The sequence below is a fragment of the Pituophis catenifer genome, unplaced genomic scaffold, assembly GCF_029215685.1.
Source record: "Pituophis catenifer annectens isolate HBS135680 unplaced genomic scaffold, rPitCat1.0.hap2 SCAF_16, whole genome shotgun sequence".
In the NCBI taxonomy this organism is placed as follows: Eukaryota; Metazoa; Chordata; class Lepidosauria; order Squamata; family Colubridae; genus Pituophis; species Pituophis catenifer.
In genome coordinates this window covers 11,380,209-11,405,099 of record NW_027256896.1, presented here as the reverse complement: position 1 = coordinate 11,405,099, position 24,891 = coordinate 11,380,209, and the positions used below count along the sequence as shown (strand labels likewise).

The following is a 24,891-nucleotide window of genomic DNA, read 5'->3' as shown; positions in this document are numbered from 1 at the left end:
TGATTATGATTAACTTTATTAGTTTTATGAGGTGCCACACTGTTTTAGGTGCCACGCTGTTCACATATTGATTTGATACATTTATAAAAAATAAAAAACTTGGGGGCGGGGAAACTTATCCGAAATCATTAAAAGCCACAAATAATTCGTTCCGAAGGAGCCATCAAAAAGGACCAATGCAAAACATTTCCAGCAGGTTGGGAAATGTGTTTAAATCTAAGTTTCCTAAAATATGATCTTTAAACAATCGTGCTCAGGTTTCTTAAGAATGCAAAAAGACAGAACAACCCCCCCCCCCAAAAATGGCAACTATTACTTAGTGCTTAAATGTCGTAGCCCCAGAAACTGATGTTTTAAAAACACGGTCCACCTTCTGGCATACAACAGATACAAAACAGAGATAAACAACTATGTTATAAGATCAAAGCACAGCTTTCTTTGGTTCTTTGCAAAATTAAACTCTCTTTCTGCAAGACATTAGATGGAACACCAGATTTTAGCTCATTACCCTTGCATTTCTTGTTATGTTAACAGTGCACAATGTTTAGCACAACGGAGCAACAATCTGCAGATGAATTTACCAAGGGATCATTTGGGTAACTATTTGTTTTTTTATTGTAAACTAAACCCAAAACATAGCTAGAAGAGTTCCCTGTTAAAAAGAAAAAAAGAAAAAAAAATGCCCGGAGATATACGGAATTCAAAGGAAGGGATGGAAAAAAAATGCCAATTTATTTATGCGCCTCAGTTAGATTAGAAAGTTAAACATGAAAGTACCAGCTGACACGCACATTTCTCAGGAAGCAGGGTATGGTAAGAAACCGAAGAGAGCTGTGATTGTGGTGGAGTCACAACTTGTAAGGTCCATGTGCCAAAATGGCTTAAACGTGAACCTGGAAAAAAAAAGAATGTCCAATACAAATCCAAGGAATTCCCCCATGGATGAGCCTCGGTGCTCTTAATCCATTCTGAATTTGGGCAACGGTAGCCCAATCACTCCAAAACTAACAGAATAACAGAGTTGGAAGGGACCTTGGAGGTCTTCTAGTCCAACCCCGCTCACCCCACTCAAGCAGGAGGCCCTATACCTGTGATGGCAAACCATATCTGTTTGGCACGCAAGCGTTGCCTTAGCTCAGCTCCAGCGTGCATGCATGAAAAAAGAAAAAATGCTTTTAAAAATTAAAAAAAAAGTCTCTGATGATCGCACGGCTCAGCTGGGCATGGTGGGGGGGTGGGGGGCAGGGATTTTTGCTACCCGTTCTCCGAACCATCCGCCGCCATCGCTACCGGATCAGGCGATCCGGTCCGAACCGGGAGCATTTCACCCCTGATCCAGTGCCAATTTAGCTCTGACCATTAGTTGACCAGATTCTTGTCTACAGGTAGCGAGAATGAATTCTTCTGGGCTTTGAACTCAACGAATGCTGCTGGTTGTTTCCGCCTGACATTAAATGAGGGATATCAGTAGCGTTACCCAGCACTATAGGCAAGGAAAGAACCGTTTCCATGGTGATAATAATCAGACACCTCCAACATATAAGTCAGATGTGCCTTTTGGTGGTTCTCTGCTCGGCCTTCGGTTGCGACTTTTTTCAGCTGGCCGCAGTCACCGCTGTGGAGAAACCAAAAAGCTACAGCTTCCCCAAAGAGCAGTTATTGATGTAGGAAGCACTCTGGTGATTAAAAAAAGGCACAAAAACAAGGTTTCGTTGAAGGAGGGTTGGAGAAGGAGAGGCAGAAAAAAAGCAGGTGAAAAAGCTTATTTTTCCCCCCCTCTGACTCTCGCAGAGGCTACCCGTGGTGTTAGGAGGACTCTTGCAGGAATCGGTGGATACTGCAGCCGACAAAAAGGCTTTAAGGAACAAAAGAAACTATTCTAAAAACAGAACAGCTTTTATCTTGGGCTCAGCGTGTCTCACATCCCAGGGCTGGCCAAATGCCCAGCCTCAAGAGAGAAGCCATCCTTCATTTTTGACGAGTGAAGGGCCAGGTAAAATCCAGTGGTCGCACCGTCACAAAGTCCTGGAGCCCCTACTAGCGTGAAATATGAGCCTTTCCAGAGATAAGAAATATTCCTTAGTTAGATTTGCAAAAGTCTGGGACTCTTTACGCACGTCAGGAGAGAAAGTTGAACACCTTTCATATGCGCTGTCTCCGACGAATCCTTGGCATTACCTGGCAGGACAAAATTCCAAATAGCGTAGTCTTGGAACGTGCTGGAATTTCTAGCATGCCTACGCTATTGAAACAGCGATGTCTACGCTGGCTTGGGCACGTCCTGAGAATGGCTGATGGTCGGATTCCAAAAGATCTCCTGTATGGAGAACTAGTGCCTAAAAGGGAGACCGCAGCTGCGATATAAGGATATCTGCAAGAGGGATCTAAAGGCCCTGGGAATGGATATTAACGACTGGGAAACCTTGACCTCCGATCGTTCAGCTTGGAGGCCAAAGACACAGCATGGCCTTCTCCAATTCGAAGAGACACTTGTTCGGCAGGCTGAAGCAAAGAGGCAGTCCCGGAACCAGCGAAATCTGGGGGCTGGGCAGGGGACAGAATGTATCTGCCCTCAGTGTGGAAGGGATTGCCACTCTCAAATTGGTCTTTTTAGTCACACCAGATGCTGTTTTAGGACCTCTTTCCAGAGCACAATACCATAGTCCCGTGATGGCGAACCTATGGCACGCGTACCACAGGTGGCACGTGGAGCCATATCGGTGGGCATGCAAGCTCAGCTGATTTTCGGGTCTTCTGGGCCCACCAGAAGTAGGGAAACAGGCTATTTCCTGCCCTGGAGGGCCTTGTGGGGGGGACGCCCATTTTTTCTCTCTCTCCTGGCTCCAGGGCCTCTCTAGGAGTCTGGGGAGAGCCTTCCCCCACCCCACCCCACCCCCCCGGAGGTCCTCCGGAGGCTGAAAATGGCCTGTTTGACAACTTACAGTCCCACCGGAAGTTGTCAAACGGGACGTTTCTGGCCTAACTACTCTAACTACTGTGCCACCAGGGCTCCTATTAGCAATAGCACTTAGACTTATATACCACTTCAAAGTGCTTTACAGCCTTCTCTAAGCGGTTTACAGAGTCAGCATATTGCCCCCAACAATCTGGGTCCTCATTTTACCGACCTCGGAAGGATGGAAGGCTGAGTCAACCTTGAGCCAGTCAAGATTGAACTTCAGACTGCAGACAGAGTCAGCCTGCAATACCACATTCTAAACACTGTGTCACCAGGGCTCCTAATGCAACCTCCAATCAACTACAGCAATAGCACTTAAACTTATATATACCACTTCACAGTGCTTTGCAGCCCTCTCTAAGCGGTTTATAGAGTCAGCCTCTTGTCCCCAACAATATGAGTCCTCGTTTTACCGACCTCAGAAAAAATGGAAGGCTGAGTCAACCTTGAGCCTGTGAGAATCGAATTGCCAAACTGCAGGCAGCTGGCAGTCAGCAGAAGTGTCCTGCAGTACTGCATTGTAACCACTGTGCCACCACAAAATGCTGAGCTTATCAGATGGAAAACTGAAAGCCCGGGTTCAAGACCCAAGTGCCGCACGATGGGGTGAGCTCCTGTCACTGTCCCAGCTCCTGCCCACCTAGGAGTCCAAAAGCCTGCAAATGTGAGTAGATGAATAGGTACCACTTCGGTGGGAAGGTAACACCGTTCTGTATACCTCGGTGTATAGTCATGCCGGCCACATGACCACGGAAGCATCTTCAGACAACTGTGGCTCCAGAAATGGAGATGAGCACCTCTTTAGAATCGGATACAACTGGGCAGGGGATGTTGTGGCCCACCGGCGGCCAACAGAGCTGGCAGCAGAGTCAGACAGTGAGGAGATTGGGGAGGAACATAGGACAGTCCTGGGGGTTGGGGAAAGCTCGGACGAGAGCTCTGCATTGGAGCAGAGAGGGAGATAGACAGCAGCAAGGCAGAGGAACAGCTGGAGCCTGTTCCCAGTGTGTGCATGCACAGAACTGCCAAAAGACAAGAACAACTCAGAAAGCATGGTCAACTTGGGAGTAAAGCCACACCTTTGAGAGGACTGGCTCTTCCCATAGGAAACAAAAGAGGAGCGAACTGGGAGGGGACTTTTGCAGGAAACAATTCATTCGTTCATTCGTTTCAAGAGGGAAAGTTCTGTTCGTGACACTAAGAGACTCCGTGCCAAGTTTTGCCTTACTCTGCGTTTGGAAACAAGTTATGTGGCAGCTTGCCAAGCAAGATAAGGTGTGTTGATAAATATTCCTTTGAAAAACTGTTTGGACAAGCCTTGCTGAGTGTGAATGAAAATAATTCACAGTCGGGTAAATAAAAGAGGTTTTGTCGGGACCAAAACTCTGCTTCCTGCTTTTTAAGGGAGCCTAGGTCAGAGCAGAGGTAATCTTTACCTTACCTTACCTGAGGACACATCATCAATTAAGCAACACGAAGACTTGGCTCCCTGGAGAAGCTTACAATGTTGAGGAAAGAAGGAAGGAAAGAAAAGAGAAGACGACCAGCAGCAAGGTGGAGGAACTCGATGACAAGAACAATTAGCGTCCCGCTGAAAGGCCAAGCGGAGGACAGATTATTCAGGAGAATACTCAATCTATGCGCCTGTCAAGAGTCAACATTGACCTGACAACACCAATTCAATCAATGTCACTGCGTCTAATCAAATTGCTAATGTTTTCCTAGAACTGCATAAATTACTCCTTAGACGGGGCCTTTAAAAAAAATTGATTGGCGGTGTCTGAAAAAAGAATTGTTACGATGTCAGTAAGAAAACTCTTCAAAATTAAAGTTCCTTGGGAGGGTGGGGAGGTGAAATTCGGCTTCAAAATCCCAGTTCTGTTTCCCTTCACAGCAGCTGTCTTTTCAAGCCCAGAGGCGTAATTTTTTTATTATTATTCCTGGATGACAAATAAAAATGCTGCTAAATATAGCCCAGTCTCAGTTTGATCGCCGGTGCCACACCGTTTTGTTTAACCCAACAAGCAAGGGACACTGGGCTCTTTCAAAAGCCCTGAATTTTTTTTTTTATTATTATTAAACTAAAGGTTGCGAGGCTAACGTCACAAATGTGCACCTGCTGAAAAAGAAATCTCCCCTTTGACACCGAGATTGTTAGAAGCTTAGGACAATAATGCAAGATCACCCCAGGAATGGAAAAATTCAGAAGCACTGGAATCTGTGGTCTACTTTATACATGGATAGAAGCCACAGCTGGATTACTTGTGTCGCTTTTGGGACTGTCCTTGGCAAACGTTGAGTGTTGCAAATTTTATGATTGCTGCATTTCTAGGCAGAAGCGCAAGAGATTCATTTGCTTGTGAGGAATCGTGTTTACAGCGGCTTCACTGGGAATCCTTCACTTCTGTTTTGATTCATGTGAGATTGAGCCAGCATTGACTCTTCCTCACTTGGATTAGCATCTGTACTGTATTCAGCAAAACTTCAGAATGCATGTATAGAATAACAGAGTTGGAAGGGGCCTTGGAGGTCTTCTAGTCCAACCCCCTGTTTAGGCAGGAAACCCAACACCACTTCAGACAAATGGTCATCCAACATCTTCTTTAAAAACTCCCAGTGTTGAAGCATTCATGACTTCTGGAGGCAAGTTGTTCCACTGATTAATTGTTCTAACTGTCAGGAAATTTCTCCTTAGTTCTAAGTTGCTTCTCTCCTTGCTTAGTTTCCACCCATTGCTTCTTGTCCTGCCTTCAGGTGCTTTGGAGACTAGCTTGACTCCCTCTTCTTTGGGGCAGCCCCTGAGATATCGGAAGACTGCTATCATGTCACCCCTAGTCCTTCTTTTCATTAAACTAGACATATCCAGTTCCTGCAGGGTTTTTGGTTAAACCTTGAAAGCTCCTTCACAGTGAGACAAATCCAAGCAATGTAACAAATGGACAATGATTTCCATTCAGGATCATGAGAGCATCAGCATAAAGCATTGGAGGTGGACTTGTCTCCACCAGGCTAGTCACATCCCATTTTGAAATCAAGATTACGGAACCTCATAAGAAGGAAGACAATGGAATGGTGTGATGGCCTAGAGAGGAAGATGCTCGCCTCCCACTTGGAAGGTTGTGTTGTGGTCCACCAGCAGCCTGCGGAGCTGGCAGTGGAGTCAGACAGTGAAGAGGCTGAGGAAGAACCTGGGCCAGTCCTGGAGGCTGGGGAAGGGCCGGATGAGGGCTCTGCATCGGAGGCAGAGATGGGGCCAGGGCCATCGGGTAGTGATGTGCGGACTTTAGAGGCTGACAGTAGAGAGGCAGAGGAACAGGAGGAGCCTGTTCCTAGTGCACACATGCGCAGAGCTGCCAGAAGGCAAGAGCAGCTAAAGCAAAAGGGACGACTCGGGTGTAAGGCCAGCAGATGATTGGCCCCTCCCATAAGGCTTAAAAAGGAAACAGAGGCACTTGGGCCTTTTGTAGGAAAGCAAGATTGCTAACTCTTTTTCCAGTCGGCATCTCTTATTTGTTTCTGAACTTCGTGGGGCTTTGCCAAGTAAGGCCTTTGGCAGGGTGTCAAAGAAGATAAAGGTTGGTGATTATCCAGAAGGACTTCTTCTGAAGGACTTGTTTTGCAACTAACTGGGACTCAGCTGGGAATGAACGTAATTCTCAGCCGTTACAATAAAATAGGTTTGTTTGGGACTAATAGTGTATTGTAATGACTTGGTAAGCCTAGGTCACAACAGGTTGACAATTCAATCCCAGGCAGCAAGAGATATTTCTCTGTCAGAGCACAAAGAAAAAAAGTATCTGCTGTGAACTCTGCATAGGCGTCAGGAAGGGCATCCGGCCAATAAACGCTCAGCTCCATTCAGCCACCCTGACTCAACCCCGAATTAAGGGATTTACAGGGTCATAACAAAAAAAAATGCAACACCATGCAACAATAATGATGTGTGACCAATGTCACCATAAGGATGAATCCCTCTTTCGGGAAAGGCATCTGTTCTCCTTTCCGTGACTCAAACATGCTCAGAATTCAAAATTCACTCAAAAAGGCTTCCAGCTTTTTTGTTTTTTCCCCTTAGGAGCCCTCACTATTTGTTGCATGTCAGGATGCTGGAGGCTCAAAGAAACAAATCAAAATTTGGCCAGTATCTCACTGCTGAAACGAGTATGTGCAGTTTGCCATCTGTACATTTTGGCTGCGTTCCCTTGTTTGGGCCCGCAGTCGTGTCACAGAATCTTCGTTTTCAGCAGTTAATGTGCTTTCAGTTCATTTCTGGCACAGGGTTGCAAATGCCAGGAAAACTATGACAACTTCAAGTTAGGCCTTTCTAAAGGAAGATTTTCCTTCCCTTAAGACACTGACCGACCTGTGAACACAAGAGGTGGAACTTCTGAGGAACATGGAGTATAAAGGGCAGAAATATTGAATTTGTCCAGAGACTGCCATATGTTTCAATATTTCTGAAGAGGGAGGAGGAGGAGGAGAAAGGAAGGAAGGAAGGAAGGAAGGAAGGAAGGAAGGAAGGAAGGAAGGAAGGAAGGAAGGAAGAGGAGGAGGAGGAGGAGGAGGAGGAGGAGAAGAAGAAGAAGAAGAAGAAGAAGAAGAAGAAGAAGAAGAAGAAGAAGAAGAAGAAGAAGAAGAAGAAGAAGAAGAAGAAGAAGAAGAAGAAGAAGAAGATCACCTTGCCCACTTTTTTGTGAGGAGGAGAAGAAGGAGGAGGAGAAGGAGAAGGAGAAGGAGAAGGAGAAGGAGAAGGAGAAGGAGAAGGAGAAGGAGAAGGAGAAGGAGGAACAGGAGAAGGATAATTCTCCTAGGAACTCACACAAAGAAATCAGGCCCTATATATTACAAATCAAAGATTAAAAAATGAAGAATCTCTAGTCGAAATGCAAACTCCTTTTACCTTTCATTATATGGTAATTTAACTAACTAAAAATCAGCCCCTAAAGTTGTTTTCTTACCCCAAAGCAAAGATGATTCCTTCTAAACATTGGAAATTCCTTTGGATGCTTTCCGATTAGGAGTATAACTGGAATCAAAGGCCGTGGCTTTAATTCTCTTGCCGATTCTTATTTTCCATTCTCTCCCGTCAGGCACATCCGAAACCGGCTGTTATCGTGCAGCTTCTCCCTTCCTTATTCGTGGCATTTTACGGGGATCAATCTACCGTTTGTAACCTTCCCCCGTGGTTTTGTTCCACCGTTTCCTCTGCCGCACACAGCATCTTCTGACTGGAAGTCCTATCATCAGCACTTTTCCAGAAGCACTCCAAAATGTCCCCTCAACCTTCTATGGGTCCTCTCAAAAGAGGAAACTAAAGCAACTAAGGGGCTCCTCTAAATCCCAAGAGAAACTGATGGAAGTAATAAATTGAAGCAATAGAAGATTTACGTTCTGGAACCACACAAATTACATCCAAGTAGGGTCCAAGGAAATCTACAACATGCCTTAAAACAAGAGTTAGATGGTTGAATCGCGGATGTTCCGATTATGTCCTAACCAAGCCGAGTTTCCTTGTTCTTCTTGTTTTCATATTCTTTCCATGCATTCATAGGCACAATGACCAGCCTCCCTACAGAGGGCTGTTTTTCAGCAGAAGACACTTGATCCCATCATTACAACCTCAAGGCTGGTAATGAGATCAGGAACTCGACACACGACCATCGGGATCAAGTATCTTTCCGGTGGCAGAAAGTCAGCTTATTAAATTTTAAACAGAGCCCGGCCCTCGTCTGTTGCTTTGGCTCCTAAGCCATCATCCCAACCCCAACCTAGTTCCTAACTCACAAGACTAAACTCTAGAAAGTTTAACATCTTCTTCCAAGTACTGTCGTTAACTGTAGTACTTAACTGCAGTTAATGACAGTTAGCAGCCATCTTTGTAGAACTCTTGGCTCTCTAAATTCATGGCAACCGAGAAAGACACAGTGGAAAGCCAAATGGGCAGCTGAATGGCCAAGATATAGGCAGTGACGTAGTTGAACCCTACACAAAAGGTGCCAGATTTTGACCTTCCTCGCCAGCATTGGTCAACTCTAATCCGTACCCAACATGGTGTCTGCCAGGATTTAATTGTTTAAGTGGGGTCTTGTCTCTACCCCTCAGTGTGATTGTGGTGCTCCTCGACAAAATATCCACCACATTGTGTCCAAATGTCCATCAAGAGCTTACAACAGCCCAATGCCTGATGAACTACTCTAAGTCCATGTTATTTGTCGTACGCTAAATAAATAAATAAATCTTCCAAGTACTGTATCTCTAAATTCAAGACTTTCCTCATCAATTAGGAAGTCTGTTGACATAAGCATAGGCGTAGATATAACAAGGGTTGGGCTTCACAAATTTTAGCAAGGGGTTCTCTGCCCAGTTGCTGGATGGGCGTGGCCATGGTGGGCGTGGCCTAGTCAGCCTCCTGCACCCTGGCAGGGGGTGGGGGGTGTTTTTGCCCTCCTAGCCTCCAGAGGTTTTCTTTGAGCCTCTGGGAGGGTGAAAATGGCCTCCCCAGGCTCCGGAGGCCCTCTGGAGGCTGGAAAAGGGCCTGATTCCAGCCTTCCTGAACTTCCGGTAAACCCATTTTTTTGCCCTCCCCGAGCCTCCGCGCACACCCTGCATTTACCTGCATCCAAAATGGGCCGCGTGGGGACTTCTGGGAAGGGCAGGGTGGACGAGGCCAGCCAGGAGTGGGATTTGGGGGTTCTCTGAACTTCACAGAACCTTAGCTAGAGGTTCTCCCAAACCCTTGCGAACCCCCAGCAGCCCACCCTTGGATATAACTTTTTTTTGGAGTAGTACCATAAAATTATATATCAATGGAAAGATAATTTAATCAAGAATATAGTGCAATAACTTTTATGAAGGAGTTGCTATTAGAATAGCAGTTACAGGATAAAGAAGAAAAGTGAAACAGGCAGAAAAAACGAGATATATAAAAATTATCACTATAGAAAAAACGAGATATACAAAAAGGATCGCCATGTCAGTTAATCCTTAGTTGGGTAACCTTTAGCATGAATTACAACCTTACAACATCTTCCCATGGAGTGAACCAAGTCTTTTAGTTCTGCAGCTGTTCTAATGTGAAACCCAAGATTGAAGGATGGCTTCTATTAACTGGGTTTTATTGCTTGGTTGCTTCTGACTAACAAGTCAGCTCCATAGATTTTCAATTGGGTGAAGGTCTGGGCTATTCCCAGGCCATTCCAGCAGTGGAATAGGATTATCTTGAAACGTCCCCCCAAAAAAGTGGTGTTATTAGCCATCAAACCTCAAAAAGACACTTTTCCCAAAAGGTTTCCACAATTTTGACCACTACTGTAGCTAACTATTTTGTACTTCCACCATTTTGTGTGATCCGCCATTTTGTCAAACCAACCAACCCAAGCCATCATCACGTGTCACAGCTCCATAGGAAAAAGAATGCCAGTTTTGCAAAAGCTGCCTCTTTCAAACCCCCACAAGAAAAAAAAAACATTGGCTCTGGAGTACTCACAAACTGCCTCCGAAGCTTCGTTTTGACTCGCTCCGTCTTCGTTTCGTTCGGGTGGAGAGGATAACTGAGGGAACTTAGATGGTTGTCCACAGATAGGCTTTTTCTCATGTAGAAGGACCGAGTTCGGATGGCCCTGAAAGGGGCTTCATCCATCACAGTGCAGAGTCGTGTTTGCATGGTGGGGTCTCTTCCGGGACTGATGCAGTCGTCTTCTAGCTGCCAAGCCTCTCCTGGATGGGGAGGGGGGGTTACAAATCAGAGAAGATGGACTCTCAAGCATGAAATGGAGGGTTAACATTTAGAGATCCACCACAATATTATCCAACATTCGGTCAACACTTTTACCAGGTTAGAGTGCAATACTGCAGGCTACTTCTGCTGACTGCCAGCTGCCAGCAGTTCGAGTCTCACAGGCTGAAGGTTGACTCAGACTTCCATCCTTCCAAGGTGGGTAAAACAAGGACCCAGCTTGTTGGGGGGGGGGCAAGATGCTGACTCTGTTAACTGCTTAGAGAGGGCTGTGAAGCACTGTGAAGCGGTATATAAGTCTAAGTGCTACTGATGATTAGCTGTGGTGGCGCAGTGGTTAGAACGCAGTATTGCAGCTAATTCTGCCAACTGTCAGCAGTTCGATCCTGAGTGGCTCAAGGCTGACTCAGCCTTCCATCCTTCCGAAGTGGGTAAAATGAGGACCCAGCTTGTTGGGGGCAAGATGCTGACTGCAAACCGCTTAGAGAGGGCTGGAAAGCACTGTGAAGCAGTATATAAGTCTAAGTGCTATTGCTGTAGCTGATTGGATGTTGCATTAGGAGCCCTGGTGGCACAGTGGTTAGAATGTGGTACTGCAGGCTGGCTGTATTCGGTGTATAAGATGCACCAACATTTCCACCCCCTTCTAGGAGGGGAGGTGGGGAATGCATCTTATACTCCGAAAAGTATGGTACTTAGAAACCCTGACATGAAGATGGGTGAACTTCTACTCCCAGAAAATTGCAAAACGGAATAAGCCAATTGTCCTAGGAATGAAGTAGCACTAACTCTTAGACTGGAGTATCTCAACCTTGGCAACTTGAAGTTGGGTGGACTTCATCACTGGCTGGGGAATTCTGGGAGTTGAAATCCACCCAGTTTCAAGTTGCCAAGGTTGAAAAACACTATTTTAAGGATCTGTATCCAAACCATAACTTTATGCAAGCTACATGCATATTTTATGGATAACACGAAGGCAAACAACATTGACCTATATTGCAAGGGTGGTCTAAGGACTTCAGAAATAATGGGAGCTGAAGGCTCAGATCATCCTGTACAGCAATATTTATTTTTTTATTAAAAGGCAACGCATGCCGTATCCAACGATTCTGGCTTCGTGCAGAAGGAAAAGATCCTTTGCCGTTTTCATTTTGAGGACTACAAAGTACTGAGGGGGATTGGCATCAGAGTATAATTTCTATCTGGCACGTATATCTATTTGGCCCCTAAAATCAATTGTAAAGCATGGAATCATTGTTCTTTCTTTTTTAGATGAAATACACCAAGGACCCTCCAAATGTGGGGCTAGGTTAGGCACAGAATGTTCTGCACATTTTGGCTATTGAAATTGAGAGCGGGAGAAAAAAACAAAAATTATGACCAATGCTAGATTCACATTTGCAAACTTTTTTAGAACTTCAATTTGGGCAGGGAAATTTGCAGCATTTAAAGAGGAAGGCTAATCAGTTTGATTGCATGACAGTTGTCTTAATATTTCAACAATGATTCAACAATGAGACGTTCTAAACCAGGGGTCTCCAACCTTGGCAATTTTAAGCCTGGAGGACTTCAACTCCCAGAATTCCCTCCCACCCAGTAACTCCCATCCAGCAAGCTGGCTGGGGAATTCTGGGAGTTGAAGTCCGCCAGGCTTAAAGTTGCCAAGTTGGAGACCTCTGTTCTAAACAACAACAATCGGGCGAAAACACACGTTTAACGTGAAAAATCTTTCAGTTCTTCAATACAATGTGCCTGGGAAAGATCAGTTTCATCCCAACAAGGAACACCATTTTCACATAAATTGGATAGCCTTTTTTAAAGCAATCTATAAATACAGGATACAGAATATAGAGTACAGAATAACAGAATTGGAAGGGATCTTGGAGAGTATTCTACTCCAACCTTCTGCTCAGGCAGGAAACTCTATATCATACTGGACAAATGGAAAGAAAGAGGGAGGGAGGGAGGGAGGGAGGGAGAGAGAGAGGAAGGGAGGAAGGGAGGAAGGGAGGAAGGAAGGAAGGAAGGAAGGAAGGAAGGAAGGAAGGAAGGAAGGAAGGAAGGGGGAAGGAAGGGGGAGGGAGGGAGGGAGGGAAGGAAGGAAGGAAGGAAGGAAGGAAGGAAGGAAGGAAGGAAGGAAGGAAGGAAGAGGGAGGGAGGGAGGGAAGAAAGTAAGGAAGGAAAGAAGGAAGGAAGAGGGAGGGAAGGAAGGAAAGAAAAGGAAGGAAGGAAGGAAGGAAGGAAGGAAGGAAGGAAGGAAGGAAGGAAGGGGGAGGGAGGGAAGAAAGTAAGGAAGAAAAGAAGGAAGGAAGAGGGAGGGAGGGAAGGAAGGGAGGAAAGAAAAGGAAGGAAGGAAGGAAGGAAGGAAGGGGGAGGGAGGGAGAGAAGGAAGGAAGGAAGGAAGGAAGGAAGGAAGGAAAAACTTCACAATGTCTCAAAATTGTGAGATATTTTCCTCCCTCACAACGCTTCCTCCCTCCCTCCCTTGCTTCCTTATTTATTTTTCCCTTGCTTGCTTAAATCTTTCCTGATCTGCAGAGTATATATATGTCTTGTCGAGTGAAGAATTTTTAAATGGCAGACATTTATTTTATCTGCTCAGCTCCCCTTCAGCTTTCATGCTGTTGTTTTATACGTCTTTTACAGGATTTGTGGCTTGCCAAGAATGTAAAACCCACCGTGATGCAAAAAATATTGGCAAGAAGGCTGGATGGTTTTAAAGCAAAGAGAGCTGGAATCGTGTCCACGCACGAGAAAAGGTCACAGTGGCAGAAACTGCGATCATCATTGTTTTAATTTCAGAAGCCATCAACATTTTTCTGCAAATGGAGTGGTGCGGTAGCCTAGAGGTGGAGCTCTCGCCTCACAATCAGGAGGCTGTGAGTTCAATCCTAGGTAGAGGCAAATATTTCTCTCTCTCTGGACACAATGAGAATTATATCTGCCGAACAAAACTCCGCATCGGCAACAGGAAGGGCATCCGGCCATTCAAACACTCTGCTAGCTCCATTCAGTTGCCCAGACTCCAGCCCGCCAGGGATTATGGGGTTGTTAAATGAAGAAGACGATGATGATGATGATGATCAACATTTTTCTGCAAACTTATGTCCAAGCACAATCCCCCGCTAGGCTTGAAACATCTGAACAAAAGTTGAGCAACTTCAGATGTGTAAAAAATCTTGAACCAAAAGGCAGAACCATTTACAGGTAGACCTCCACTTATGACCACAATGGAACCCAAAACTTCTGTTTGCTAAGGGAGACAGTTGTTAAACGTGTTTCACCCTTTTTTACAACCTTCCTTGCCGCCGTTGTTAAGTGAACCACCTGCAGTTGTTGTTACTAACACGGTCGTTAAATGAGTCCGGCTTCCCCATTGACTTGTCTTGTCAGAAGATCGCAACAGGGGATCACATGACCCCGGGACATGGCGAACCGTCACAAATACGAGTCAGTTTGCCAAACGTCTAAATTTTGATCGTGGGACCAGGATGCTGCTACAACAGTTGTTAAGTGTGAAAACCGATTAGAAGTCACTTTTATCAGTGCCATTGTAACTTTGAACTGTCACTAAATGAACCATTGTAACTCGAGGACTTATTTGTATTTATCAAGAGTCTCTCTTTTTTTTTTTTCCTGGAGCAACTCTTTTAATGCCAGGTCTAGGAATTGATATCAATCGAAGAGAAAAGATATGCAGAGGCACTCTTGAATCCCAAAGCAATGGCTTGTGGGATGTGTTGTCGCCGGGGTGAACGGTGGGGAGCTATTATATAAGAAGGACTAGGGGAGACATGATAGTGGTCTTCCAATATCTCAGGGGCTGCCACAAAGAAGAGGGAGTCAAGCTATTCTCCAAAGCACCCGAGGGCAGGACAAGAAGCAATGGGTGGAAACTCATCAAGGAGAGAAGCAACTGAGAACTAAGGAGAAATTTCCTGACAGTGAGAACAATTAATCAGTGGAACAACTGGACTCCAGAAGTTGTGAATGCTCCAACACTGGAAGTTTTCAAGAAGATGTTGGATAACCATTTGTCGGAAGTCGGGTAGGGTTTCCTGCCTAAGCAGGGGGTTGGACTAGAAGACCTCCAAGGTCCCTTCCAACTCTTCTATTCTATTCTATTCTATTCTATTAATTATTTTATTAATTTATTATTCTCTTTTATTAGTTTTATTTTTTATATATGTTTTATATTCCCTGTAAGCCGCCCTGGGTCTCCGTGTGCGAATAGGCGGCAATATAAACTTTCTAACAAGGAGAAGAGAAGAGGAATAGAATAGAATAGAATAGAATAGAATAGAATAGAATAGAATAGAATAGAATAGAATAGAATAGAATAGAATAGAATAGAATAGAAAAATAAAATAAAAAATAAAATAATATAAAATTAAAATAAAATAAAATAAAATAATAAAATAAATAAATAAAATAAAATAAAATAAAATAATAAAATAAAATAAAATAAAATAAAATAAAATAAAATAAAATAAAATAAAATAAAATAAAATAAATACACTGAATTTACAGGAATAAATGGCTCAGACTCACCAGTAGAGGGCACTGTGCATCCTTTCTGACAATCGGGGGCAGAGTGATTCCGAATGTGTTTCTGTTCAGGCATCTCTTTTCTGTACAGTTTGGAGTCTAGAAGTGGAACTCGGCTGATGACCGGGGATTGAGGGATACTTGGAAGTGTCCGAGACTTTCCTAAAAGTGGCCTCTGAGACTTCCGGTCAAGCGACCTTAAAAAGAAAGAAATTTTTTTAAAAAAAAAAATCACCATTACTTTCGGTTCCAGAATAGCCACGGAGTTTCAGAATTGAAGGGAAAAGAACACATTTTTCAACATTTTTGGAACTAGCGAATTCATCGGAACACCTTCAAAAAATGCCCTTTGCATTTCTTATATATTTACAAGGGGTGCGGCATGCCGGGGGTCTTGTGATCCCCTTCCCAGCCAACGTCTGACTAGCAAAAGTCAACGAGAGAAGACAGATCTGCTTAATGACCATGTGCTTCACTTAACAATGATTTGCTTAATAGTTGTGGCACAAAAGTCATAAAATCGGGCACAGCTCACTTAACCACCTTGCCCAACTTTCCTTGATTAGCAACGGAAATTTGGATGCCCATTATGGTCATAAATCAAGGATTATCTATATCAGGAATGGTGAACCTTTTCAGCCAAAAAGGTCACGCAGAAAAGTCGCACGTGTGCGCTCATCGGGGATGTGCTCTGGAAAAGCCGAACTTCTGGGTTCTGGCATGCATGCGCACCAGAGGTGGGTTTCAGCAGGTTCTGACCAATTCTGGAGAACCGGTAGCGGAAATTTTGAGTAGTTTGGAGAACCGGTAAATACCACCTCTGACTGGGCCTGCCCCCATCTATTCTCTGCCTCCCGAGTCCCAGCTGATCGGGATGAAATGGGGATTTTGCAGTATCCTTCCCCTGGAGTGGGGTGGGAATGGGGATTTTACAGTATCCTTCCCCTGGAATGGGGAGGGAATGGAGATTTTGCAGTATCCTTCCCCTGGAGTGAGGAGGAAATGGGGATTTTGCAGTATCCTTCCCCTGGAGTGGGGAGGGAAGGGAGATTTTGCAGTATCCTTCCCCTGGAGTGGGGTGGGAATGGGGATTTTGCAGTATCCTTCCCCTGGAGTGGGGTGGGAATGGAGATTTTACAGTATCCTTCCCCTGGAAGGGGGGGAAGAAATGGAGATTTTACAGTATCCTTTCATCAGAGGCTTTTTTCTTTTTTACTTTTAAAAGCATTTTTCGGCCGAAGAGGTTGTAGAAAAAATCCTTTTAAAAGTTTTTTTTTTAAAAAAAAAGCCTCTGATAAGGTGGGCGAGGTAAGGCGAGCGGCGACCGGGCCGGGATCGGTTCGGGGGCCTGGCCAGCCAATGTTATTACCGGTTCTCCGAACTACTAGAAATTTTTACTACCGGTTCTTGCGAACCGGTGTGAACCGGGAGCAACCTACCACTGTTACCATCCTATCACAGAAAAGTCATCATGCAATTATTTCTTCCAAAGATGCTGGCAGAGACCGAGCTTAGTGAGATGACAATACCATGCTTCATCTTGTAAATATGATTCAGACAAACATAAATATGGGTTTTTTTAAGGTTCACACCTCTTTGAAAGCATTTTGATCTCTCCTTAAGGGTTCTTTCGACAGGTCTTATGTAACTTCTAAAATAGTTGTTGGCTCACCTGGATTCAGCCTCTACCAATGAAATCTAGAAACTATGAGAGAGAGTGAGCTGTCTGTCTTCTCACCCACACCGAAGAGCAAGGCAATGCCATAGTCCATAAGAAAAGCTTATGAAAATGCTCTCTTAGTGGTGGGGGGGGGTGGGGGGGAGAGAATCTGCATACAAAAATATACACAAAAATTCACATTCCACTATCTGAATATTGCTGGTTTGGCCTCCTAATTCCTGAAAAAAAAAAAAAGTCAGATGGCTTCTCTTTGCATTAATGTCTCTAAAGAAAGGTAACACACCCAAGAGAGGCCCTGGAGGCTGGGGACAGCAAAAAACACCACTTCCTGTCCAACTGGGAGTTGGGAAATGGGCCATTTCAGGCCTCCAAAGGGGGTGGGGAAGGCTGTTTTCGCTCTCCCCAGATGCATAAAGAGGATCAGGAGCCAGGTGAGAAAGAAAAACGGGCCTTCCCCACTCCACCCCCAGGCCCTCCGGAGGCAGGAAACAGCCTGTTTCCCTACTTCTGGCAGGCCCAGAAGGCCCGAAAATGCGTGCGCCAGAGCTGAGCTCGCATGCCCACTGATATGGCTACACTAAGGTGACCAGATTTTAACATTGGTAAAGTGGGACACCATTGACCAGGGGGGGGTTCTTGATTAAAAATTTGGTCTATATGGAGCAACAAAAATAATATAAAACTCATATCCTGGCTAAATAGTCACATGGCCGCCGAAAACCGTATATTCCCATTCTCCCGCCGTTCCCTAGCTTGTCGTGCATTCTTTCAAAAAATCGGGACTTTTTTAAAACGCCGCGGGACGCGGGACAAATTGTTAAAAATTGGGACTGTCCTGCCAAAAGCGGGACGTCTGGTCACGTTGGGCTACACGTGCCACCTGTGGCACGTGTGCCATAGGTTCGCCATCCCGGCCCTATAGCATTCCAGACAAATGGCTGTCCAATCTCTTCTTGAAAACCTCCAGTAATGGAGCGCCCACAACTTCTGGAGGCCATTCCACTGATTAATTATTCTCACCATCAGAAAATCTCTCCCTTAATTCTAGGTTGGATCTCTCTTTGATAAGTTTCCAACTGTTACTTCTTGTCCTGCCTCCAGGTACTTTGGAGACTAGGTTGACCCCCTCCTCTCTGTGACAGCCTCTCAAACATTGGGAGACTGCTATCGTGTCACCCCCTGGTCCTTCTCTTTATTAGATTAGACATGCCCTTTTCCTGCAACCTTTCATTACACACTTTATCCTCCAGGTCCCTAATCATCTTTGGTAGAATCCGCCCAGCTTGTACGAAACCTAGAGAGGATCTTCCTGCTCTACATGGTTAGAAGACTTCATCTTCTAACCATTCATTTATCCACCATTCAAAGTTACAACAATGCTTTAAAAAGTGACTTATGATTGGTCCTCACATTTAACAGAATAACAAGAGTTGGAAGGGGTCTTAGAGGTCTTCTAATCCAACCCCTTTCTCAAGCAGGAGACCCTTATACCATTTCAGACAAATGGTTGTCCAATTCTTCTTAAAAACCTTCAGAGATGGAACACCACAAATCCTTTTCCTCCTCCTCCTCCTCCATTCTCTCCTTCTCCCTTCTCCTCCTCCTCCTCCTCCTCCTCCATTCTCTCATTCTCCTTCTCCTCCTCCTCCATTCTGTCCTTCTTTTTCTTCTCCTCCTCCTCCTCCTCCATTCCCTCTTCTCCTTCTTCTTCACCTCCTCCTCCATTCTCTCCTGCTCTTCTTCTCCTCCTCTTCCTTCACCTCCTCCTCCTCCTCCATTCTGTCCTTTTTCTTCTCCTCCTCCTCTTCCTCCTCCATTCTCTCCTTCTCCTCCTTCTCTTCCTCCACTCTCCTGCTCCTCCTCCTTTTCCTCCTCCTCCTCCTCCTCCATTCTCTCCTTTTTCTTCTTCTCCTCCTCCTCTTCTACCTCCTCCATTCTCTCCTTCTCCTTCTCCTCCTCCATCTCCTCCATTCTCTCCTTCTTCTTCTTCTCCTCCTCCTCTTCTTCCTCCTCCTTCTCCATCACCACAGTGTCCCCGACATCACGCGATCACAATCCAGGTGCTTGGCAACTGATTCCCTCTTACAGCAACATCTGGCAACGTTTGTTTGCCAACGGACTTTTTCTCTAATAATTTCCAAACTGCTGCGCTGCTTTTCTAATAAGCTGCCTAGAGCCCTATAAATAACCACCGCTTTGCTTCGGGGATCTGGAAGAGTTCATCGTCAAGATTTGACAAAGATTAAAACATCTTTTTAGCTGAAGCAATCATCCGGTTCTCATCCCATTACCTGCTGAGCAACCAAATGAGAGAGAGGGAGGGAGAGAGAGAGAGAGAGATGCAGTGCCGTGTTTTGCTATCCAGATGCCACCAGATGTCTTTGGCATCTGAGATTGAAGCTACGATGCGAGAATGACAAAAAAAGCTTCACCAAATGCTGCTGGGATAAAATCGAATAATTTTACGGAAGCCTCACTCTGTTTGCTAAATTGCCACATGGGCTTAAGCCAGGGTAGCAATTAATGTGCGGGGTGGCACATGAGTAACTGGGACTGTTGTGCAGAATTGAAACAATAAGGACCAACACATGTACTATGTGTGCGTAGGCAGGCACAGACACACATACATAAATTGGGGACCCTGTCTTATATATTTTTTTTTGAACCCTGAAATAAGCACTTGGCCTTATTGCCATGTGCTCAAAAGCCCGATTGGGTTTATCAGGGGATGTCTTATTTTGGGAGAAACACGGTTAGCATGTTCCTGTACTAACCTAACCGCTGTGGTTTGTAAACCATGACTGATAATTTATTATCAAACACATATATATCAGGGATGGCGAACCTTTTCGGCACCGAGTGCCCAAACCAGAACGTGCATGCATGGGTGTGCATTTGCACATGCCAGAGCGCCGGAAACCCGAAGACCAGCTGGCCAGCCAGTGCGCACATACCTGGTTTTTTGGCCTTTTTTCAGGCCGTTTTTTGTGCCGAAAAGCAGCCCGAAACGGCCTGAAAATTGCCCAAAAAATGGCCAATTTTGGGGGCCGTTTTCAGGCTGTTTTTTGGGCCCTTTTTAGGTCGTTTTGGGTCAAAAAAACAACCTGAAAACAGCCCCAAAAAAACGGCCTGGTTTTTGGCTGTTTTCTGGCCGTTTTCTGGCTCTCCGGTGCCCACGAAGAGCATAACTGGTTTTTTGCCCTTTTTTGGGCCTGTTTTCAGGCCGTTTTTTGTGCCGAACTGCTTAGAGAGGGCTGCAAAGCACTATGAAGCGGTATATAAGTCTAAGTGCTATTGCTATTGCTAATGCTCTTTATCTATCTATCTATCTATCTATCTATCTATCTATCTATCTATCTTTTTATTAACTTTTTATTAGATGTTTCTTAACTGTTGTGAGCCGCCCTGACTCCGGCTGGAGATAGGGCGGCATATAAATCTCATTCATTCATTCATTCATTCATTCATTCATTCATAAATAAATAAATAAATAAATAAATAAATAAATAAATAAATAAATAAATAAATATCTGATAGGGTGGCATATAAATCTAAGCTCAAGAATTCCCAAATATGGAGCAAAGGTTTCCTCGCTATATATTTAGGGATACAGAAGAGGGTCACCTCAATGGAACATTTAATTGTCAGGAAGGCTTTACCTGAAATAGGTGAGCTCTGGTAGCGCAGTGCCCAGAAAGCAGTATTGCAGGCTAACTCTGCTCACAGCCGGGAGTTCAATCCTGACTGGCTCAAGGTTGACTCAGCCTTCCATCCTTCCAAGGTGGGTAAAATGAGGACCCAGATTGTTGGGGGCAAGACGCTGACTCTGTAAACCGCTTAGAGAGGGCTGTAAAAGCTCTGTGAAGAGGTATATCAGTCTTATTGCTATTAGGAGCCCTGGTGGTGCAGTGGTTAGAATGCAGTATTGCAGGCTAACTCTGCCCACTGCCAGCAGTTTGATCCTGATCGGCTCAAGGTTGACTCAGCCTTCCCTCCTTCCGAGGTGGGTAAAATGAGGACCCAGATTGTTGGGGGCAAGAGGCTGACTCTGTAAACCGCTTAGAGAGGGCTGGAAAAGCACTATGAAGCAGTATATAAGTCTAAGTGCTATTGCTATTAATGTATGTGTGTCTCCTGGGGCTTCAACATTTTGTCTGCTCTTCTGCTTGGGGACATTCACTTCCGTCAGTGAATTTCATTTTATTTGCTTCAATTTTTTGGCCATCAAAGGCCTTCCCAGAAAATTAAGCAGAGAAGCAGCTTTCTCAGAGCTGGAGAACGTGAAAGTCAAGTTCCTCTAAAGTATGACATCATGCAAAAAAACCAGGTGCCATGACAACTGCAAAAGCTGTCTGCTTATATACTTTCGCTACATCGCTTCAGGAATAAACAAAACCTTCTCTGACTTATCGAATGGTGAAATTGAAGCGAATGCAAAGGTGCAAGACAGATAATACGACAACAACCGAGCCCAAAATGTATGTTGTGAAGAGAGAAATTTGTGTTGTGCCCCAGCTACGGACCCCAAAGAATGCAGCACACACAAAGTCTGTACAAACCTTAGTTTACTAAAATAAAATCAGGGTTTTTTTTTCCAAACAAAGGCTGTTAATTAACTTTCTTAACAGCCTGCAAGAATCCAAAGAATAAATAATTTTAATCTAACTATGATTGGCAGAAAGCCCAGAAGCAATTTGCAACGAACTAACATCAAGGCACGAAAGAGACTGAACGGTTGTTCCCTGCAAATTGCTTCAGTCGGTGTTCCTCCTTAAATAGGCTAAGGGAGTGGCCAATTAGCCCCAAGCCTTACTCTCAAGGAGACCTCCTCCTGAGGAACCACTCCTGCCTTTTGGCCGCTCTGTACGCCCGTGCATCGAGAAGCGGCTCCTCCTCTTCGTCCTCTTCACTTAAGGGAACTTCTGGAGGTTCTGTAGGCCCTGGCTGAATCCCCGCCTCTGGCCCCACATCTTCTCCAGCCTCCTCATTGTCCGACTCGAGTGCTAGCTGCACAGGCTGCTGGCGCAGCACCACACCAGCCTCCTCGCTGTCTGAATCAGCCACCAGCCGCACAGGCTGTGTACGGGCCACAACAATTTGTTACGTGAGCGTTGCCCCATTTTAGAAACTTCCTTGTCACATTCGCTAACTGAATCACTGCAGTTAAATTAATAACACGGTTGTTAAGTGAATCTGGTTTTCCCGTTGACTTTGCTTGTCAGAAGCTCGCAAAAGATGATCACATGACCCCGGGACATGGCAACCATCATAAATGTGAGCCAGTGGTCAAGCATCCAAATGTAAATCACATGACCATGGGGATGATGTAATGGTCGTGTGAAAAATGGTCATAAGCAGGGGTGAAATGCTCCCGGTTCGGACCGGATCACCCAATCCGGTAGTGAGGGCGGCGGGTGGTTCGGAGAACCGGTAGCAAATATCCCTGCCCCTGGGGAAGGCTCGGACGAGGGCTCTGAGTCAGAGGCAGAGTGGGGGCCAAAGCTACCTGGTAGTTCTTTGCTGCCTCCAGAGTCTCCAGAGTCTGACATCAGCGAGGCAGAAGAACAGCGTGAGCCTGTTTCCAGTATGCGCATGCACAGAGCTGCCAGGAGACAGGAACAATTAAGGAAACAGGGTCGACTTGGGAGTAAGGCTTGGAGATGATTGGCCCTTCCCATAAGACATAAAAGAGAAGTGAATGGGACGTGAGCTTTTGCAGGAAGCAATTAGTTCATCTGGCCGATTCAAGATTTGAAAGTTCTGTTTGTGACTCTGTGCCAAGTTTGGCCTTGCCCTGCGTCTGGCAATTAGATCTCCGGCAGCGTTCCACGTGAGATAGGTGGGTGTTGATAACCTTCCTCTGAAAGACTGTTTATCAAGCCTTGCCAGACTGTAAATGAAAGTAATTTACAGCTGTATGAATTAAAGAGGTTTGCCGGGATTAAGTTTGTGCTGTTTGCTTTCTAAGGAAGCCTAGGTCAGAACAGTTTAAGGCAGTTCCAACGCCATAAGAACAGAATTTGTTTTAAAAGAAGCCTGGGATAACTGCATAATAAGCTATGCATCACTCCCTCGTTTTATGCAGGACTCTTATTTTATTAAGTTATCAGCCCATTATGAGATAACAGTAATTACTTCAAAAAGGCAGCAAATACCAACTCATCAGAGGCAAAATGGGGCTGGCTCAAAGGCTATTATCATCCAGCTTAGAAGTGAATATTCCTATCTCATGCAATTAGCAAGGTGTTAAACACACTCGGCTTATGAACCAAGGAATAATGAAATCGTATTTTTAACAGTCAGGATCTCCCGTCGTTCTCGGGAGAAGGAGCTGCCAATTCTGAAACAGCCCACGAAGTAGACAACAGCCACAAGCTGGTTTAAGGAATTAACAGAGCCCACCGCACCGGCATGAACAAAATCCACAAGATAACTTCGCGAACAGCTTTTCCGTTCTTCACCGCATCTCCTTCCAGCTGCCTGACTCTTAAGAGATAACCCAGCCAATATATCCTCAGATGGCCCTGATGCTGAAAAGAAGTGACAATGTGCAGGAGAGCACACAACTCCTTTTCATGGCCCACGTCTAATCTTTCTTGACTCTGGCAGATCATCTTCGGCTCGAGTACGTTATATTCCAGCCGTCACGCTAATCAAATTGTGCGCAGAAGGCCCCGAAGCTCAGCTGAACAATCTGTAAGATGTCGATCTGAAGTTAGTTATCCCTAAGTCAGGGAGGAAATCTCCATAGGGATAGCTCAGAAGGTGTCACATCTGCCTTAGTGTTCAGGCAGCAGAGATGCAGAATATCTTCAACAACAGCAGCAAAAATCAAATCTAAGTGTCAGGGCTTCGACAAGTGCCCTAATTAACTCATGAGCTTCTAGCCAAGTTGACACTAAGCTCAAGAATCCCCAATTATGGAGCAAAGGTTTCCTCCCTATATATTTAGGGATACAGAAGAGGGTCACCTCAATGGAACATTCAATTGACAGGAAGGCTTTACCTGAAATATGTAAGCTCTGGTAGCGCAGTGCCCAGAAAGCAGTATTGCAGGCTAACTCTGCTCACAGCCAGGAGTTCAATCCTGACTGGCTCAAGGTTGACTCAGCCTTCCATTCTTCCGAGGTGGGTAAAATGAGGACCCAGATTGTTGGGGGTGATATGCCGACTTTGTAAACCGCTTAGAGAGGGCTGTAAAGCACTGTAAAGCGGTATTAAAGTCTAAGTGCTATTGCTATCTATCTATCATCTATCTACTATCTATCTATCTATCATCTATCTATCATCTATCTATCTATCTATCTATCTATCTATCTATCTATCATCTATCTATCTATCATCTATCTATCATCTATCTATCTATCTATCTATCTATCTATCTATCTATCTATCATTTGTCTGTCACCTTTCTCTCTCTCTCTCTCTCTCTCTCATCTATCAGTCTGTCTGTCTATATCTATCATCTATCTACCATCTTGTGGTGGTGAGTCATGGTGGCACAGTGGTTAGAATGCAGTATTGCAGGCTAATTCTGCCAACTGCCAGCAGTTCGATCCTGACCGGCTTAAGGTTGACTCAATATTCCATCCTTCCAAAATTGGTAAAATGAGGACCCAGATTATTGGGGGCAATAAGGCTAACTCTGTAAACTGCTTAGAGAGGTCTGTAAAGCACTGTGAAGCGATATATAAGTCTAAGTGCTATTGCTATTGCCCTTCCTTCCTTCCTTCCCTCCTTCCTTCCTTCCTTCCTTCCTTCCCTCCCTCCCTCCCTCCCTCCCTCCCTCCCTCCCAGTGATTAGAATGCAGTATTGCAGGCTAACTCTGCCAATTGCCAGCAGTTAGATCCTGACCAGTTCAAGATTGACTCAGCCTTCCATCCTTCCGAGGTCAGTAAAATGAAGACCCAGATTGTTGGGGGCAACAGGGTGACATTTGTAAACCACATAGAGAGCCCTGTAAAGCG

General features: G+C 45.0%; 1 protein-coding gene across 1 annotated transcript in view; it reads right to left on the bottom strand.

Annotated features, from left to right (window-relative positions):
- LOC139325357 (ankyrin repeat and fibronectin type-III domain-containing protein 1-like) overlaps nt 1–24,891 on the bottom strand; it is a 298,146-nt gene that overhangs the window by 237,882 nt on the left and 35,373 nt on the right. Inside the window, exons 2-3 of the mRNA XM_070955195.1 lie at nt 15,246–15,439; nt 10,446–10,675 (exon numbers count right to left, since the gene is read on the bottom strand). Coding sequence (XP_070811296.1) covers nt 10,446–10,675; nt 15,246–15,439 — 424 coding nt within the window. The remainder of the gene's footprint in view (nt 1–10,445; nt 10,676–15,245; nt 15,440–24,891) is intronic.